The sequence below is a fragment of the Vigna radiata genome, chromosome 4 (genome assembly GCF_000741045.1).
Source record: "Vigna radiata var. radiata cultivar VC1973A chromosome 4, Vradiata_ver6, whole genome shotgun sequence".
Taxonomy (NCBI): Eukaryota; Viridiplantae; Streptophyta; class Magnoliopsida; order Fabales; family Fabaceae; genus Vigna; species Vigna radiata.
The window spans coordinates 10,987,471-11,008,068 of NC_028354.1; the positions used below are offsets into that span (position 1 = coordinate 10,987,471).

General features: G+C 34.4%; 3 protein-coding genes across 6 annotated transcripts; 2 read left to right on the top strand and 1 right to left on the bottom strand.

Annotated features, from left to right (window-relative positions):
• The first annotated feature begins 788 nt into the window (after window positions 1–788).
• LOC106759310 (protein AUXIN SIGNALING F-BOX 2) lies at window positions 789–4,196 on the top strand. Its single transcript, XM_014642427.2, has 3 exons — window positions 789–2,154; window positions 2,697–3,192; window positions 3,279–4,196. Exons 1-3 carry the CDS (start codon window positions 1,700–1,702, stop codon window positions 4,044–4,046), a joined length of 1,719 nt encoding a protein of 572 aa, XP_014497913.1. The 5' UTR covers window positions 789–1,699; the 3' UTR covers window positions 4,047–4,196.
• A 1,456-nt stretch (window positions 4,197–5,652) lies between these two features.
• On the bottom strand, window positions 5,653–13,119 carry LOC106759021 (cysteine-rich and transmembrane domain-containing protein WIH2). Of its 4 annotated transcripts, none has more exons than XM_022779804.1 (3): window positions 12,910–13,118; window positions 12,602–12,821; window positions 5,653–5,913 (listed from the first exon to the last, which is right to left on the bottom strand). In XM_022779804.1, coding segments are annotated over exons 1-3 (261 nt in total). In that variant the 5' UTR covers window positions 12,950–13,118; the 3' UTR covers window positions 5,653–5,912. The 4 variants fall into 4 exon arrangements, 3 of the variants coding, with proteins under 3 accessions (XP_022635525.1, XP_022635524.1, XP_014497521.1); XR_002667541.1 differs by lacking the exons at window positions 5,653–5,913; window positions 12,910–13,118 and adding exons at window positions 9,245–9,572; window positions 10,997–11,073 and having other exon boundaries at window positions 12,602–12,897; XM_022779803.1 differs by lacking the exon at window positions 5,653–5,913 and adding an exon at window positions 9,245–9,496 and having other exon boundaries at window positions 12,910–13,119.
• A 4,642-nt stretch (window positions 13,120–17,761) lies between these two features.
• LOC106758159 (GEM-like protein 5) lies at window positions 17,762–19,636 on the top strand. Its single transcript, XM_014641096.2, has 3 exons — window positions 17,762–18,260; window positions 18,744–19,018; window positions 19,286–19,636. Exons 1-3 carry the CDS (start codon window positions 17,909–17,911, stop codon window positions 19,517–19,519), a joined length of 861 nt encoding a protein of 286 aa, XP_014496582.1. The 5' UTR covers window positions 17,762–17,908; the 3' UTR covers window positions 19,520–19,636.
• The last annotated feature ends 962 nt before the right edge of the window (window positions 19,637–20,598 follow it).

The window sequence follows — 20,598 nt, forward strand, 5'->3', positions numbered from 1 at the left end:
CATTTATTTAGATGCTAAATTTTATGTTTATGGTTTAGAAAATGTAATTTATATTTTTTTATTCATGAAATGCCATCAATTGAGTTTATCAAATTGAATAATTAAGTTCTTTTTAAATGCGTGATATTATTAATTGGAGTGTCGGACGGTAAGTTACTTTATGTGTATCGAAATTAAGTAGCAAAATAATTAAGAATTTTTATAATTAAAAATTAAATACTTTTGTAATGTAAAAAATTTAACCTCACCATCAGAAATAAATGTCTTAGACTAATTCGGCTGTTTGATGTTTAACAAAAACGCAAATTTCTATTTTAATTGTCATTATTGTACAATATGAATGAAAAATTATCTTCATTAAAATCATTAATCATTTGTTGTAAAACGACGAAAAGTAGAAAATTTGTAAAACTGTCAAATTTATAATGAAATATAAAATATTAATACATTTTTAACGTGAAAATAAAATTAATGAGAATGACTGAGTTTTTTACTGTAGCATTAGGAAACATGTTGAAAAGGCGCGATTGTGTGAGACGCGCGGAGTAGGTTGGTGTCAAGTCTACATTTGATCTTATCTAGATAGTTATCTAAGACCTAGGCGTGGCATTTTCGTAGTTTTTCCCGAAAGCAGGTGTCTTTAATCCGACAGTCGTTTTCGATTTGTCCATGCCGTTTTCTCTCTCTCTTTCTCTTTCTCTTTCTCAGAAACTCTTTTTTTTTTTAGCAGAGAGGGTGTGAGACTTTAGCAGAGGGTGAGGCTCACTTGGAAAGCAGTGACAAGGACTGATGCATGTTCACGCACTCAACGGTCAAGATTCTCTCAATATCCCATCATCAAAATCGACGCCTGCTCTCTCTCAGATTTCATTCGAAAGCCCCCAACCAACCATCCTTCCTGGTTGAGTTAACCTACCATAAGGTAACCATGGTCAAATAAATCCACACTCAACTCAACCAGTTGGGTTTACTTCCTTTCTTTCACTTCACCACCACCTCCACCTTCTCTTCTTTCCCCTTCTTCTTCTTCTTCTTCTTCTTCTTCTTACCTCATTCACTCCTTTTTGTTTTTAACACAGAACATGTGAGTGAGTCACACCAAGGGTTTGAATCTTTCTCTCATTCTAAGCTCTAAGCTCTAAGCTCATTCACCTCTTGTGTGGCTTGGTCTAAAGTGTAAATTAAGATTTCTGCTAAACTTGGATTTTTTCAGATCTATCCTACTTCTCTTTTTATCCTTTTATCCTGTTTCGAAATCGTCATCATCACCTTTTGATTTGCAAGATCATAATTTTTCTGTTTTGGGTTTCCTCTCTTCCACCTCATTGTTCATTTTTTTTTCTCTGGTTATTTTTTCCTTGGGAAAAATTGAGTTTTTTTGGCTACCCTCCAAGCAGATCCCAGTTGGGGAGTATAAAATTTTCAGTTTTTATCAGTACCCTCTTTTTAGACTCCCCTGATGTTCTAGATTTCAAGATTTGTTTTCTCACTCTCTAGTTTCGGCCTAGATCTGTTCCCTCTTTTTCTGGCTTTAGATCTTGGTTTTCTCCATGATGTGGTAGAACTTCAAATTTAGGAGCCTTACCTTTCTGGGGTGTTTTTGTTTTTCCTATCCTTGTATGGAGTATGAAAGCTTTCCTGGAAAGTTGGGGAGTTTGGATCACTGAGTAAGAGAAAGAGAAACGTCAAGATAAAAAAAATGATGAATTATTTCCCCGACGAGGTAATAGAGCACATATTTGATTATGTGGTTTCACACCGTGACCGGAACGCTTTGTCTTTGGTGTGTAAAAGTTGGTACAGGATAGAGAGGTGTACGAGACAGAGGGTGTTTATAGGGAACTGTTACTCTATCTCTCCGGAGAGGTTGATCCAAAGGTTTCCTGGTCTCAAGTCTTTGACTTTGAAGGGAAAGCCTCATTTTGCTGACTTCAGTTTGGTACCTTACGGGTGGGGTGGTTTTGTGTATCCATGGATTGAGGCTCTGGCCAAGAGCAGAGTTGGGTTGGAGGAGCTTAGGCTCAAGAGGATGGTGGTCTCGGATGAGAGCCTGGAGCTACTTTCTCGTTCTTTCACAAACTTCAAGTCTTTGGTTCTTGTTAGCTGTGAAGGGTTCACCACCGATGGCCTTGCTGCCGTAGCTGCTAATTGCAGGTGAGAATAAGTTGTGTGTTTGAGTCTTCTGCTGGTTTAGATTTAAGCTTTTGTTGCACAAGTTTTGTTGGTTTGTCTGTCTTTGTACTATTTATGGTTCGTTGGGGGCTTTTTGGAACATGTTTGATGACTTCCTACTGCCTTTTGTGTCTTGGAGGATATATGGCTGGAGGTATATTCTGATTAGTTTGGTCTTTGTCTTCTTGTGCTGTCAAAGTTTAGTTGTTTTCGACATTTTTACGGTGACTTCTGGCTTGTATTCTTTGTGGGTACCAGTTTGGGACAAAGGAGTTTAATTAGTTGAGTAAGAGTTGCTGAGTACATGTCAAGCCATGCAGCAAAGTTAGTTCCCCAGAGGATCTTGGGAGCTTGACTGATATATTATTTATAAAAGTTGATTGCCTTTCTGTGAATAATATCCATTTTGCATGTGGTATGAGTGGGGTTGGTGAATCTCTTGCTGATTGAGAATAGAGTGAGGAATCTTGGAATGTGTTCTTGACTCCCAATATTGCTGGTGTTTTACTTGTTTTGAAATGTAGGTATCTTAGGGAGCTGGATCTGCAAGAAAATGAAGTTGAAGATCACAAAGGGCATTGGCTAAGTTGCTTTCCTGATAGCTGCACATCGCTTGTCTCTCTGAATTTCGCTTGCCTTAAAGGAGAGGTTAGTTTGGGAGCACTAGAGAGACTTGTAGCCAGGTCTCCTAACCTCAAGAGTTTGAAGCTGAATCGTTCAGTTCCCCTTGATGCCCTGCAAAGGATAATGACACGAGCACCTCAACTAGCGGATTTGGGAATTGGATCATTTGTCCAAGATCCTGAATCAGAGGTATTCATAAAGCTCAAGAACACCATTCTCAAGTGCAAGTCCATAACCAGTTTGTCAGGGCTTTTGGAAGTTGCTCCTCACTGTCTTGCTGCGATATATCCCATTTGTCCCAATTTAACATCCTTAAACTTGAGCTATGCAGCAGGCGTTCAGGGCAGTGATCTGATAAAACTAATTCGCCACTGTGTGAAACTTCAGCGCTTATGGGTAAATACATCAAATTTTCAGAGCATTCTCATTTTATTTGTTAATTCTGCAATTGTTCAATATAACAAATTCCTCAACTTTTTCAGATAATGGATTGCATTGGAGACAAAGGACTTGGTGTTGTAGCCAAGACATGTACGGATTTGCAAGAACTGAGGGTGTTTCCATCCGTTCCCTTTGGAAATGCATTGGCTGTCACAGAAGTAGGACTTGTTGCAATATCAATGGGGTGCCCCAAGCTTCATTCATTGCTCTACTTCTGCCAACAGATGACAAATGCTGCACTGATTACAGTGGCCAAGAACTGCCCCAATTTCATCCGCTTCAGGTTGTGCATCCTTGATGCAACAAAGCCTGACCCTGATACAATGCAGCCACTGGACGAAGGTTTTGGTGCAATTGTGCAGTCTTGCCGGCGACTGAGGCGGCTATCACTCTCAGGGAAGTTGACGGACCAGGTTTTCCTTTACATTGGAATGTATGCTGAGAAGCTTGAAATGCTGTCTATTGCATTTGCTGGAGACAGTGACAAGGGAATGCTGTATGTATTGAATGGATGCAAAAAACTGAGAAAGCTTGAGATAAGAGATTGCCCTTTTGGTGACTTGGCACTTCTGACAGACGTAGGGAAGTATGAAACAATGCGATCCCTTTGGATGTCGTCCTGCGAAGTGACTGTGGGAGCCTGCAAGTTGCTGGCCAAGAAGATGCCAAGGTTGAATGTGGAGATCTTCAATGAAAGTGAGCAAGAAGATTGCATCCTGGAAGATGGGCAAAGGGTAGAGAAAATGTATTTGTATCGTACATTGGCTGGGAAAAGGAAAGATGCACCAGAATATGTATGGACTCTCTAGGTGCATTTTAGCGTATTTAATTTCTTGTTATTCAGATGTTTGTACTTGTTTTTAGGCTGACTCATTAATGCAATTTTAGCTGGGTGTAGTGTTTTCTCACTTCCTTGCATTTCCTACTTTTATACATGTTAGATTTCCCTTTTTCCATCATGCCACTTTTTCATCTCTTATATTCTCGGCAGTGTTCAGTATTTTAGTTTTGATCTACTTGTTCAATGCTAGAGTGCTTAGTTTTCAATCTTTATCTTATTCTTCTTCTCCCTCTATATGATACTGCTGAACTGGCCTCCAACTTGTTGAAAAACAAACATGCTATGAAGAAATGCTGCTATGTTGAGTTTTCCAACGTGATCATAAACTCTTATGACTTCTGTTAAATAATTTTGTCTGTCTAGCACTTCCAAATATCTATTCAATCCTAGTATTTATTTGGTGGATGTATAAATTCACAGGTTTTTCAAATCCTTGTACTTAAGTACAAGTATAATTAATAACATGCTGTAGTCTTGAAGCAGCGCCATCTATCGTCATAAATTGACAGAGTAAAAGTTTGCGAATAATGATGAGACATATTAATTTGTCTTAAAACTGAATTTGTACTATACTTTACTGTGAAATTTAAGCAGACATAGCAGTACTTTTCTAACCACTGCTCAAGCTTGTTCAGAAGATCAAAAGTATATTTTCATTCTTGGGTAGATGCATCTGTTTGCTACACTACGCATATATGTTTCTAAACATAATATAATGAAGTCCTTAAGCAGAAGATAATAAAGATCTTAAGCTCCATTCTACCTTATTGTGCTAAACAGTGTTTTAAAAATCAATCTGGATTGGCTGGTTTAGTTGTTAATCAGTGTTTTTCCTTTATCTACTTACATGCAAAAACTGATTCAGAAACCAACTCCAGAATCTTTGAACAGGCTTGTCTGTTCATAATGTTGAAAAATGCCTGATTTTGCCTGTTTCAAATTCAGCTTATGGTGAAATGGTTTCAATCTACCATTTATTCATTACGTATAATTTTCTAAGATATACTTAATGTAAAGTTGTTTAAGTTACTTATCTTATTTTTGTGAGCAATGTTTATAGATTTAAACACCTTATACAAAAATTCACTGCAGCAAAGTAAAGGTTATTAAAGTGAAATTTAACATAAATTCGTCTCACAATTGACTTAATATCAAATTTTAAAATATTTTTTAATTAACTTTTCTCGTTGATGATTTATTTTCTTGTGTAAGCTCTAGTTTCAATCATGATAAATTTTATTGGATAATGGTTTTTAACTTTAATAAACTTATATAAGTAACAAACTTGGAATTATTATAATATAGTCTTTAGATATATTTTCATCGAATCTAGTGAATTAATCTCTACTTACACCGTTTTAAGTTTCAAAAAATTATAAATTATAAATTAAAAAAGGTAATTTGGGCATAAAATTTTAATAGTTAGTTTAATACAATAATTATTGATATATTCAATTTTAGTATAATAATACGAAATTTTAATTTGATTAGAACCTCATTAATGTTTAAGATAATTAAATACTTCTTTAGTATTTAATAATTATTGTGTTTATTGTGACATCCCAATTATATAGAAATACATACATAATCAAGACGTCATCATGCATAATATAGGAAAACAGTTACGAGTAATTAGGATTACATTTATCCTTAAACAGTGTAGGAATTTAGAGTTGGAGTATCATAGTCCTCCATAAAATGCTAGGAATTTGAAACTTGGAATATGACAAGAGTCTTCAAAATAACTTGAGTTCAAATAACATAAATCCTATAGGACTAGGCTGCAACATCTTCATTTTCCTCCAAGACATCCTCCCCTGACACCTCATTCTCCTCTGCTCACATCCAGAATGGATGATCATCGCAACAGGGCAGCACACGCAACATGGCACAACACAAGCAAGCAAACAATTGCAAGGGTGAGCTAATTATACAAAATCATGCATCAAATTAAGCATGTAACATACAAGAAATAACTTATATCCAACAGTTTCAGAAACACAACCTAAGCATGTTAATTTCTAGACTTGACTCGTCCGGACTTTAAAACGAAAGTCGAGCTATGGCGGGTCTTGCACTCGTGGTGACTTATGAAACTTGGGTTCCCCACCCTGCCACACTCACGAGATTAGTCCGTTCCGGGCCTTGAGGCATACTGGGAGCCCCCAAGACTAAAGACCTCCTGCTACTCCTCACCACATGGTCCGATCTCTCTAAGTGAGCATGATTGGCCATTGGAGCGTCAGGATGACCCCCTCCTACTTTCATTTTAAAACACTAAGGATCTCACCGAGAGATCTTAAACCTTTGGAACTTGATATGCAACTTGGATCAGACTTCCATCACCTTATAACCATATACTTTTTACTACAATCAACATCCTTGTTTGAACACCACAATACAATACATTGACTCATTTATCACAAGTTATAAAAATAACAGCTCCATAAAATTTAATCTAAATTTATCAATACTAGACTCTTTATAATTTATCTCCAATGCCTAAACCCTTATACAATTATGAAAAGTTGTTTCCTTTAATTTTATTAAAATAAATAAATCATAATAATATTATAACCTTTAATCAACATTCTCTTTTATATATTATATATTATATTAATGAAAATTAACATTATGTGCTGCTACTAGTTTTATATGTATAGTTGTATTGTATTAATATAATTTATATATACTTTATTTATTTTATATTTTTATAGTTTGTTTAATTTCTAATTAGATTCTCCAGAAAAACTTGTTATTATATTATCATAATTTCTTCTAACTTCTTATAATATAATATTTAATTATATTCTAAAGGATTTATATATAAAAACACGTTATCTAAAATCTTTATTTTAAATATATTATATATTATTTATTTAACACATAAACAACCTCGTAATTCCCTAAACTAATATCACCAAATAGTATTATAATAATACCAATCAAATAAAAATGGGTTAAATATCTTTTTAGTCCTTATACTTTGGGGCGATTTTGGTTTTAGTCCCTCTTTCAAACTATAGTACAATTTAGTCCTTCAACTTTAGAAAACTCTAGTTTTAGTCCTTTTTACCAAATTTTTTAAACTTTATTTGTTGTTTCAAGCACATTACATTATAGCATTTGAATTATTTACACTGTTTGACACATTTTTGCTCCAATGTTAACTGAGAAACGCGTTTGAAACAGTAAATAAAGTTAAAAAAATTTGGTAAAATGGACTAAAACCAGAGTTTTCTAAAGTTGAAGGACTAAATTGTACTATAGTTTGAAAGAGGGACTAAAACCAAAATCGCCGCAAAGTATAGGGACTAAAAACATATTTAACCCAATAAAAATTATAACAACTTTTTATAATATTATTATATAGCATACAACATCACATAACTGTATAAGAATAGGATATAATTTATAACAATATAATGTACTATTTATCAATCCCACGTTGTGCTAAAACCAACAGAATTTCTACAGCAGCATACGTAACCTTATAAATATTTATATATATATAATCTATACATTAATAATATAATATATTATGATACATATTATCTCTAAATAACTTAGAATGTTCTCTTAATTATGAATCTGCTTACTAAATTTTTCATTACTACAAAATACTTGTTCCCCACCTCACATCACTACCCAATTGGTCACCGGAGAGGGTTCAGATGTCTGAACGTATCAGACTCACCTACGGCGCTAGCACATATGACTAGTCACAACTGACTAGACCAGGCCAGGGCTGCTCTATGATCAGGGATGTGCCAACTCAGGTTTTTAAGTCCCCTTTATCCTACCAACAAAGGAATGCTCTCAAACAGTTTTAATTAATTTATTTATGTTACCTAAACTAGTCTGTTGTGCTCTAAAACTCAAATGCCAATTCTTTTTTTTTTAATATTTTATTTCCTCTCACAGTAATCTAAAACAGTACATGTGTATCCAATTGCTACCCAACAAAGCTAATTAAATCTCACTTAAGATCTTTTCCAAAAGATCACCAATCACAGTCAATAACCCATTCAGAAACAATTCATAATCATCAAAATAGGACACATTAAATCAATCCCAAATAAATCATTTAAGCAGTATAATACACCAAAACCAATTACTTAAAACAGTAACATTTCAGTCTCAATAGTACACCAAATTCATAATTCAACATACATATATTTTATAAAATAATTTCAAGCAAAATAATTAGCTCCCCTTACCTGGACTCAAATGAACCGTGAGCTCACCCAACACTTCTATAGTGCTCCAAACAGCTAGAGCACAACAGGACCTACAAATCACCAAATTGGTGATGGAACAAAGCTCTTAGAGCTAGAATATATTGGGAATGGAAGGCATAACACGAAAAACACATGCAACCAGCAAAATTGCATGCCCTAGGTCAAGAGCAGTGAAGAGAAAAGGGAGAAATCTACTTACCAGATGAAACGGAGAAATCGATAGGTAGAAGTGGAGCTCTCTACGACAGGAACGATTTGGCAACACCAAAACAAGATTTGAACAGTGAGATTTACTGGAAATCTAGAGAGAAGGCAGAGCACTTGGGTTAAGGCAAGAGAATAGTTCTAAAGGGAGGGGAATTCTGTGAAAAGAAATCAAAAAAGGAATAAGGGGTTCCTTCTTTCCTAAGACTATGCTACCCTTGGCCTCATGGACCAGGCTGCCTCACTTAGGCCCAACAACCTTATATTTTTAAGACCCTTGTATTTATTAAATGAAATTGATATTAATGTCATTAACCTCAAAAAAGAAAGTCTGCTTCAAAAATTTAAGATCTTTGATACTTCTTCAAAATTAAAGACATAGTAACTATTTTTTTCTTTAATAAACACGCATGATAATAGACTAAACACATGTTTAAATAATTAATTAGCAATGGAGTATTAATAAAAGTAATGAATTAAAGTGACTGTATTAAGAGTACACTCTTTTTTCTTGTACTAAAACGAAATATATGTTAGTCTTGTTCTACTAACTAAAATTAAAACTAAAGAACATTCTAGAAGGATAAAAATATATTTAAAACATTTAATCGTATATACACTATTGAACCAATGAACGTAAATTAATTTTTACTACCGATTTTAAATACATTGGTACCAAAAACGAAACAATGAGTGGTGTTTGCCACCCGGAGCAAGGAACAACCATAGTATATTAGTTTGTTATTCCAGGTAAAAACATTGTTCTTTACAGTTTCCAATATACATTAAGCAACAGTAAGCATTCACAATGATCACATCAGAAAATCTATGAAGAACCCAGAAACGAGTGAGGGAGAAGGTAAAAACCCAAGAGTTACAACGATGACTAACACTTGCCAGATCCCGCACATATGAAGTACGACATTAGAGCAACATTTATCCAGAGAAGCTATAACCGGCCAAGAACACCAAACTGCAGATGCAACTTTTAGAATGATCATCAGAAAAAGCAATCCTCTAGCAAACAACAGCAACAAAGCGCTGTCAAGCTGCATATGTAAATGAACAAAGGAATCTTAGTCTGTAAAACCAAAAAGGCTTTTCAAAAAGGACATAATAGGGAAGGTAAGGATTCAATACCATTTTTAATTGAAAAAGTTTATTTCCCAAACTGAAAGATAACAAGTTTAGAATTTCCCTTTGTTAAAGGCTATGTTAGAAAAGCAAATGATATTTCTACATATTATGGAAAGCTTCTAGTCATATCAAATATGTCTCTCCAGTCCCTAGTCCCTAGAGCTGGATGAAAGGTTGCTAAACAAAAGCTTGGCTTTGGATTATAAAATAAAAATAACTTGGCTGTTGCCACTTCAAAACTTGGCTTCGGATTAATAAATTTGACAAATGCTCAAGTATTAAGCTTTATTATTGAATAAAAAGAAGTATGAGACTTGCATTCAAAAGAAAAAAAGAGGTTAAGCTCATCAACATAATGTAACTTCTAAGAAAATTTTGACCTTAGATCATATTTTAATCTAATTGTTATAGTGCAATGTGAAATTAATGAAGTGATACAACAGCTGGAAGTTGACTTCAATGATTAAAGAGAAACTGACTCTAGTTATTCTATTTGTTGTCGTTTTTCTTCCAGAATTCAATATTTACTTGATATAATTCTTGAACCACAGATTTGACTCCAGGTTAACCATTCTGACCAACAGGTGTAGCCGGGACATGGTTATCCAAAGGATTTTGTTTTACATTTCCAGAATACTTTTGGTCTCAAGTCATAAGCAGTTTTAAAGAACTGTCAAAAAATTTATACAACAAAAGACTTGTCACATTAAGACCTCTAAAAAGTTATTTGATGGTGATGTGAAGTGAATTATACATGAAAATATATGAATTCCATGGGCAAGTATAGTACATGTGTCATTGTTTCTAACTAATGAGTTTTACGATGATTTATGTCAGATCACAAAACAAATTGGAACAAACATAAAAGCCGCATCTCAAGAATGGAGACAGGCAGATATAAGACTTCCCAACAATTTATACGTAGAATTGTCTTATTTGTAAAGTATAGTACATGAATTCCATGGGCAAGTATAGTACATGTGTCATTGTTTCTAACTAATGAGTTTTACGATGATTTATGTCAGATCACAAAACAAATTGGAACAAAAATAAAAGCCGCATCTCAAGAATGGAGACAAGCAGATATAAGACTTCCCAACAATTTATACGTAGAATTGTCTTATTTGTAAAGAAATCAATAAATCAGAACATACTAGAAACTGTTTCAAGTGATCAACGGGGTTGCTTTCCTTACTGATGTAGACTCCATTGGTATATACCGTGTAAGGGAGAGAGTGTAATTATGATGCAGGAAACGAGAGAACAACGAAAAAGGACATCTGTTACTGAATACCAGAACACAAAGGAAGTAGAAAAGCTTCCTACACTGGTTTACCTTTATGAACTTACAAGTTGCAACAACTGAGCAATGCGCTCGGTTATCTGTTCAAACCACACAAAAGAATACGCCCCCTGCATTTTCTGTGATTAACTTTACACCTCAAACCATCAACAGATGCTCTATCTAATATCCTAACAGTCAGAAAGGTATATCTCCTAGTGTACATACACTCTCTCTATATTACTCTTAATTATTAGCCTTAGCCTTAGCCTGCTGAGTGGTGTTCCTTCACATTCTACTAAGTCCTTAGCTACTCATATCTATGATTAGAATGCCAATGTTAGACATAGCTTGCATTGAATAGAAATAATTATGAAGTGACTGTTAGTGTGCACCGCTAGACTGTAAGTTTTAATGTGACTATGTTCCATTTGCTTTGAACCTAAACATTAGCCTAAAGCATAGTTTGGAATAAGGAATCATTCATCTTTCATTCCCAACTAAATTACTTTCCTGAGCATGAGATTTCTAGGAACAGTATTGCGGGAAAAATGTATAACATGTGTTTGGTTATCATTCAACTTTGAGTAAGAGAGTGGTTTTACAATTTTAGTCTAGGATCTGATTTTGAAGTTAGGGTTTTTTTTTTTTTTTTAACTTGTGATTATTTTTATTTAGATAGTTTATCCTATGTTGAACTGGATTAAACTACTCCAGTATAGAACAGGGTTATCTTGTTATGACGTTTTTCTATGTTGATTTTATAAACAGACCATCAGTGTGTAAACATTTGGCAGCTTGTCTGCATAGTTATAATATTGAGATTCCCTTTTCTTCAGGAAGTATATGAAACCGAAACCTTATAGGTATACTCCACCTAAAAGGTTATCATTGATAAAAAAAAGCAACGATTGATTTCTACTTCTGCATCATTAACTCATCGTGCAGAAAGAAAAGATGAAGGAAAAATGGAAGGAACAAAGATGTTACTTGAAAGGTGATCTTGTAACAGTAACAAATTTTCTATAAAATTCACAAGGGTCTCTACTCATTGTGGTAAAACACAGGAGCCCTGTGCCATCTATCTGTTTGCATTGTGTAAAACATTCTCTGTTTGTTAGGATGTTTTCCTTTGGTTCAGCAATGTTGCTTTTATTGTTAATTCAGAGACATTTTCCTTTCCGATTCAACTAGAACGTACTAACAGAGTACTCTTAAATAATCATCTAATTATATATTATGATAAATTTGTTGATTTTAGTAACTTTTGTAAAATTAATGCCATATTAATCAACAACTAGTTGACATTGTAAAAACTATAAATCAAGCAGGAAAATTTAAATCTTTCAAATCCCTTTCTTCATTGAACTCAGATCCCAATATCCAATTTCTACACCAATTTCCTAAAACAAAATTATACGATCCTAATCCATAGGTTAACATTTAAAACAGGAAGAAGAAATTAATATAAAAATGTTAAACACATCATGAAAATTGATAATCGCTTTATTTCTGTACACTCAACGTTGTAGAAATGCATATCTGAATTAGAAAGCAACACCTCTGAGCTTGACATTTTTCTTTTTAGAGAAAAACAAAAAACCCACAAACAATAAGGAAAATAAAATTAAAATTCGAGAGAAGGAGAGAGAATTGTACCAGCCTTCCAAGAAGGAAGTAAAACCGGGGGTATCATCGTCATGATACTGTACGTGGTGGCAATGGTAATGCGAAGGAGGTGGCGGAGGGTACTGTTGATTCAAATAGCTTTGGTAACCTTGGTACTGCGGAGGCGGTGGCATGAACGGCTCATACCCTGCCGGAGGCGGCGGCGGCGGCGCTGATGCATAACTCGGTGGCGGAAAAGGAAGGGCGTAGCCTACGTTGATTAAATTGAAAGAGAATTAACAGAACAGTTTCGGCAAAAGAAAGGGTTTAGTTTAATTTAATTGAATTGAATAATTTACCCGGAGGAGGATAATAGGGGTCTCTTTGGTAATTAGCCATTATTTGGGGAATTGCAATCAAGGACACTTTTTTTTTTTTTTTGGGTGAGAGCGGGAATTTGAACGACGAGGAGAAAAACCAAATGTATCTGTTTTGTTGAAGGGACAGCGTTGTTCGTCACGCTGTTCCAATCTTAGCTTGCCACGTAAACAGTCAACTGATTCACAGATATGACCATTCTCTTTTGTTAATAAATATTCTACCTAACTTAAAGGTTAGTTTTCCAACTCTTCTTACTATTATTATTTTAAAATAAAACTACAATTGATATTTAGGAAATAAAATATTTTTCTACATTTATTATAGTTGATAATTAAGGCTTTCTTCGGTTATAAGAATTTGGGAGAGATGATTTGGGGAGATGATTTGAATAGATCTGAGTAGATTTGAGGATAATTTTTGTTGTTGTTTTTTTCGTGGATTTGTGAGTAATTGAGAGTGAATTTGGAAATAAAGTTTGTGAAAATTAGTGTAGGATTTGATTGATATGACAGATGTAAAAATTTAGTTTAATTGGTAGAAATTAAAAATTACCAATATACAATGTTATTTATTAATGTTACATTTAATTTTAAAAATGTTTATAAAAAGAAAAAAATATAATTATTAAAATTAATTTTAAAAATATAAAAAATATTAATTTAGCAAATTGAAATAATTCTTTTAAAATATAATATATTTTTAATCTAATTTGCTACAAAGTGATGTGTTTTTTCTATTGAAGTAAAATTTAATATTTATGAAGAAATAAATCATTAACCTAAATTAAACAATGATTTTAAAAATTTAATTTAATTGCAAAAACTTTTCCATTTGGAAAAATACCTTGCCTTTGAATACAAATGACATTTTATATAATAAAATGGTAAAACTATCAAAAGGTGTTGATTCTTTCGACTTCAACGTCATTTCGAAGAAGCACCAGTTTGTGAGAAAATTAGGAGGGCAGAAATGACATTTTGTTGAAAATCAGTGCAAATCGCACCAAGATAGCGAGGAATTAAAAAAGAACACATCTCTCGCAAATCATCGTAATTCTATCGTTGTAAATCATCGCAAATCAACTGTAACGAACATAATCAATCTCGCAAATCATCTCTCACTTTTTCTCTTGAACAGTGTATTTCACGGAAGCAAACACACCCTAAAAGAACATTATGAAGAATAACATTTAAATACAGAATTATTCTATTCAAACTTATCTAGGAGGGTATTAGGAATGAAAAAGAAATTAATAATTATTTTTTTTATAAATTTTTATCAATTGGTTAAATCACTTTCGCAGTTTCTATTTATGTTGATTTTTTCCAGTTAAATTTCTTTATTAATTTATTCTCTAATTGAGTTCTTAAAAGTGAAAAATTGACTCAATTGGGTCCCTTCCGTTAAATTGATTTAACGAGGTTAAGTTTTTTATGACTTAGGACGTTGACGTGGTAAGTTTTTTTATTCTTGGCATTCACAGAGTTTTATACGTGAAATTTGATAACATTAAACATTTTAAAATTAGGGATTTGTGAAATTTATAATGTGATTAAGAATTAGGGTTCATTGAAATTGAAATTGGAATTAAAAATCTGAACCAGAGTGTTCTTCTTGGACGTTGCACGAAGTTGTTAGTGGAGACGATATTTGCTTAGTTAGGGCTTTGGAGCTTCGTGATTGGAGTAATTGTTGGTATATGGAGGTTCGAGGTGAATCGCAAAGTCCTTGGACGTGTATCGCAAGTAGTTGGAGTGGAATTTCGTGGAAGGTTAGTATTTGTAGTTAAGATAGATTTGAATTTAATATTCGACGCTTTTTGTAGTTATCTGGCCATGATTTTTAAATGCGGGGTTGGGGTTGTCCGAAAATGTGTTGTATGCATATTGCGGTTATGGTCCCCCATGTCCCCATAGTTAAAGTTCCTTTCTTCTGTCATTATCACTTGGTATTCGTTTTAATATAAGTGTTTTTTTTTCGTTTTACGGTTATTTATAGGTGAAAAATATTGTTGATTGTGTTTTTTGTGATGGAGGATGATATAGAGGTTGTTATTCACCATGGGGGAAAGTTTGTGAACAAAGGGTGCCTCAAGTATGAAGGAGAAACTGATACTATGTATTTTGACCCTGACTTGTGGAGTTACTTTGTTTTAGTGAGTGTAGTAAAAGGACTTGGGGTATGATGAATTTAAGGATTTATGGTTCTTTGTTGGATGTGGTTTTGTATTAGATGATAGGCTAGAAGCCTTGTGTGATGACATAGGAGCCATACATATGGTGAATTTAGCTAGGTTAAATGATCAGGTTCATTTATATGTTGTGCACATTATGTTTCAACCTGATGTCATTCACATGATTGAATATAATGTTGATGAAGGTCGTGAGGAAGTTGAACCAATGATGCATGAGGGTGGTGAGGGTGCAGTGTTGGATGAGAGGATGGTGGTGTAACTGAACAGTTTGGTTAGGCCACAAATGGTGGTGTATGTCGTAGCCAATCCTTGGGAGACGGTGGTGTAACACAACAGTTGGATGAGGTAGTAGGTGCTGACGGTGAGAGGATAAAAGTTGATGATGGTCAGGCTGAGATAATAGAAACAAATGATGTTGAGGGTGAGAGAAAAGAAGTTAATGAAGGTCATGTATAGAGGACATAAGCAGATGATGTTGTGGGTGAGAGAATAGAAGTTGATGATAGTCATGGTGAGGCTGAGAGGAGAGAGGCACATGATGGTGAGGGTGAGAGGTTAAAAGTAGAAGATGTTGAGGGTGATAGGATAAAATTAGATGATTGTGAGGCTGACAGAATAGAAGTAGAAGAGTTGGAGGTCATAGAAGTACAAGTTTGTGAATGGAGTAAATCAGATGATGATGATGATAATGGTGAGGTGAATAGTATGGATGTGTTAGTTAACATAAATGTCCAGTGTGACTTTAGAGAAAGTGAAAGTTATGGTAATATGGAGGTTGAAGTTGAATATGTTTTACTCAGAATTGAGAGGTCATATTGGAGTGCTATTTTTGAGTCAGATTTGGAAAAACATGAAATTAGTGGTAGCAGTTTGTTCAATGATGAATGGGAATCCGGGGACTTAATTTCTCCTAATATCAGTGATGAATAAAGTAATGGTGAGGAGGGTTATAGGAATTTTGCTACATTTAGTATGCCTAAAAGTATGGTTGATTTCAAATGAGAAGTAAGAACATATTTTGGACACAAGCAACACATCTTGGATGCCATCAAAACCTATGCACTAGAGAATGGAAGAAATATCAAATTTTTTAAAAATGATAAGAAAAGAATAAGGCATAAATGTGTGGGAACAAAAGGACAATGTCCTTGGATGACATATTTTGGTTACGTGGAGGCAATAGATACATGGCAATTGAGGACTATGGTCAAGCACACATGCAATAGGGAGCACAAGTTGGGCCTATTGAATGCAAAATGGCTAAGTAAAATATTAGAAAAAAAAATAGTTAGAGAAAATCCAAATGTTAAGGAAGTTGATATTAGAGATAAAATTAGTAGGAAATGGAACATAGGAATATATAAAAATATGGCTTACAGGGTGAAAGCCTATACTTCAAACGAAGTGGAAGGGTCCTTCGCTATGCAATATAATAGAATTTATGATTATGCTAATGAGCTATTAGCAAGAAATCTAGGGTCCATTATCAAGGTCAAAATTGAGGAAAATGATGGAAACCAATATTCAAGAGGTTTTGCGCATGCCTCAAGGCATGCAAATATAGCTTTGTCTCATGCAGATCAATCATTAGTCTTGATGGAGTCTTTTTGAAAGGCAAACATCGTGGTGAGTTGTTAACTACTGTTGGTCGAGATGCAAACGATCAAATGTTGCCACTTGCATATGCCATCGTAGAGGTGGAGAATAAGGAGACTTGGACATGGTTCATGGAGCTACTCATTGAAGACTTAGGTGGACCTGAGGTGTGTTCTTCACTTACATTGATCCGATCGACAGAAGGTAATTAATTGCATTATATTTTATTGTCTTTTATCTCATATCCATATTTTGAAATCAATATCATCTAATATATTGCTGACTCATTGACAGGGATTGTTACCAGTTGTACAAGATGTACTTCTTGGAGTTGCTCACAAATTTTGTGTAAGACATTTATATGCCAATTTTAGGAAGAAATTCCCTATAAAGAATCTTAAGAACCTAATGTGGAGGGAAGCTACAACAACCCACCCATAGAAATAGAGAAGGAGATTAGAAGTATAAAAGAGGTCAACCAAGATGTATTTCGCCACTTGATAGTTATTCCTCTAAGATTTGCCATTCTCACTTTAGTTGTTCCTCCGACGACACTCTGACGACAATGGATGGTTGGATAGAAGGAAGAGGAGATTCTCTTTAGATTTCGAGCACGATCGACAAACACTCCGACGACAGCTATAGATAAACTGGGTGAAGGAGAAACTCTCTCTAAGTTTCGCGCTTTCAGATTCTTTCGAAACTTTTTCAGATTTAAAATCTGAAAAGAAAAAATAATCCCAAAATTTGAAACTTTATCCAAACTCCATTGTTACATCATTCTTATTTAAAAAATAATTTTCACTTACACCAATCAAATTTTAACATGTGGATCGTGTCTAAATACTATTCAACGAGTAGAAGCTTAAAGAAGGTAGAAGAAAAGAAAGTGTTTGAAAGAGCAATGATCCCTAGGAAAAGATATAAGACCCACATAGAATATGCCAAGTAGACCCTACAAAGTTGGTCCACGTATGTTCACTTTGATTAACATCTTAATTACTAAGCTTTCTTTCCCACGGTTTCGATGGCGGTGTGGGACTACTATCTTTCTCGAAAGCGTAAGCGCGTAAAACTTTTCCTTCCAAACTCAACAACTACTCATACGATACCTCCTATGTATATATTATTCTGAACCAACCCAAAAACTCATTTCCATTCATCTTTCTCTTGAACATAAAAACAACATGAACACCAACAGCGACAACACCACCCAGAAGAACCAGCCGGTTCCAGAAGCACAAGGTGTGGCATCATCTTCATCGTCTTCTCCTCCAAGCGTTAGCACCGAGAATTGGGGAACTCATATAATGGGCACCCCAGCTGTTCCCAGCAGCCACCCAGATAACAAAAAAGCAGCTTTACAGAGCGGTGGTTCCGGCGGACAACCTCTGCCAGTTCAATACTACCAACAACATCCGTACGTCCAACACAGCCCTGTGGAGAAACCCAGCAACAGTCCCATGGAGTCCATCCTTCACATGTTCGATACCTGGAGCAAAAAGGCTGAAGCCACTGCCCACAACGTCTGGCACAACCGTGAGTTTTTCCACCCTATTTGATTTTATCCAAATTAATTAATTCAAACATAGGGAATCTTTTGTTTTTACTAATGTTTTTATCTTTTTGTTGTGAAAAATCTATTATAGATTTTGTCTCTAGAAGACTTTGATTCCTTTAGTAATGAGAACATCTCAAAATCCTACTAAACTGTAAAAAGTTATAAAGTACACCTTGTGTGGACTTTTCATTGTGATTCAGAGATCCAAATTAATCTCTCGTTGATGTGAAAGATAGAATCTTCCACGTTCCAAATGAGAAAGATGGAACACTGAAAGTAGGTTCTACTTGGGATCCATCTTAAAGGAAACCAAACTTGTATTGTATATTCTTAAGAACAAACAAACTTAAAAATTAATGTTTCAGAGGACTAGGCCTTAAGAAAAGCAAAGGTAGTTAAATTGTTCTATTTTTATTTTTTTTCATTTGACGTGATTGTTAGTCTGCTACTGTTATTTGCAGTTAAAACTGGTCCATCAGTTTCTTCGGCTGCACTGGGAAAGATGAATCTGACTGTGAAAGCAATATCAGAGGGTGGATTTGAGTCCCTTTACAAGCAAACATTCTCAACCTATCCAAATGAGAAGCTGAAGAAGAGCTTTGCTTGTTATCTTTCAACTTCAACAGGTCCTGTTGCAGGAACCCTTTACCTGTCCAATATTCATGTAGCCTTTTGCAGTGATCGCCCATTGTGTTTCACCGCACCCTCTGGCCAGGAAACTTGGACCTACTACAAGGTACTTATTTTAATCAAAGATTTGTTCATCTTTGCAGAGAGAAAGAGGGAGAGAGTAAACTACATGAAGGGTATTATGTGATTTAGTTCTCTCAATATTTGATCAACACTGGTTTTGATTCCTTCAAGACTCAGTTAAACTTTAAAAATGATAGTTTATCTTAAAAATTGTAAAATGTGGTAAATGTTATCTCTGGTGGAATACTTGATGTTGATTTGATGAAAGACAAAATTCATGAAATGACATGAAATTGTTACTGCGTGACAGGTAATGGTGCCTCTGGCGAAGGTTGGAACAGTCAACCCAGTGATCATGAGAGAGAACCCATCAGAAAAGTACATTCAGATTGTTACTGTGGATGGACATGATTTTTGGTTCATGGGTTTTGTAAATTTTGACAAAGCAGTGAAGAACCTCTCAGAAGGTATGTCACAGTTTGTAGTGCCGGGAGTGGCTGTGCCAGCCACTGGTTCTGGAGAAAATGGAAAGAACTTTCAGTGATTTCTTGTATTGAATTATTTTCGTGTTTAAAATTTTTTGTAGTGCATTGGACGAATACTTTATTGTAAATTTTTGTATGAGTATATGCTGCTATATATATTTCATAATACACCTGCATCTTGCATCTTCTCTTTTTTTCCCCTCTGATGTGATCCTACATTTTTAGTTAACTACGCCCATATCTGGGGAAGTTCAGTGCTCTGTAAAATATAATAATGCAATACAGCAAATTTTCGTATTTCGTAAATTTTTTGCCTAATATTTCAAGCAAATTTGCCTAATTTGTTACAAAAATCCATTTACCAACTTGTTCTAGTTCCACCTCCTATTGAACTTAGGATATTTATGCTAACTTAGTATAATTCTGCCTCGTAATGAACTTAAGATATTTATGTTCATAAATTTTCCCAAGCTTAAAAGATGTTTGAGGAGGAACTACATCAAATGTCTATATTGTCATACTAGCATATTTTAATAGATACAAAGTAGTTTAAAGGGATACAAAATGATTTAATGTTGTTGTATTGTAGTGACACTTTGATGTTGTAAAGTTACGACCATCATCTCAATAACTCTAGCTATCATGGGCAAACTTAGATTGAAAAAACATAGAGAATATTTTTAACTATAATGCTACAACATATACTCAACTCCTCTGATAGAGAAATGAAACAACAACATCATACCACATATCAACAAAAACATATTTTATTAATTACAGCAACATGAGCAAGTTTAAAACCTTATTTAACTCTCCAAAAACAATTAAAAACTTGTACAACATTACAGAAGTTAAAAATTACTACTTCAAACCCAAAGACAACATTAAATCAATCATAATCCAGAAGAATACAATTATATAGAATTCAAGTCAATGATCACCAATACTATCCGGTCAACATTAGAAAAATCGCAAATTTTCATAAACTAATCAATTTGTACACTTAAAACCAATATTATTTTTTCACTGATAAACTACACAACAAATTCCAAAATCTAACTCAATTTGGTACAACCTCAACTTACTTTAACCTTCCAATCTACAAATTTTAAGGTTAACTAGAGTTGATAAATTCCTT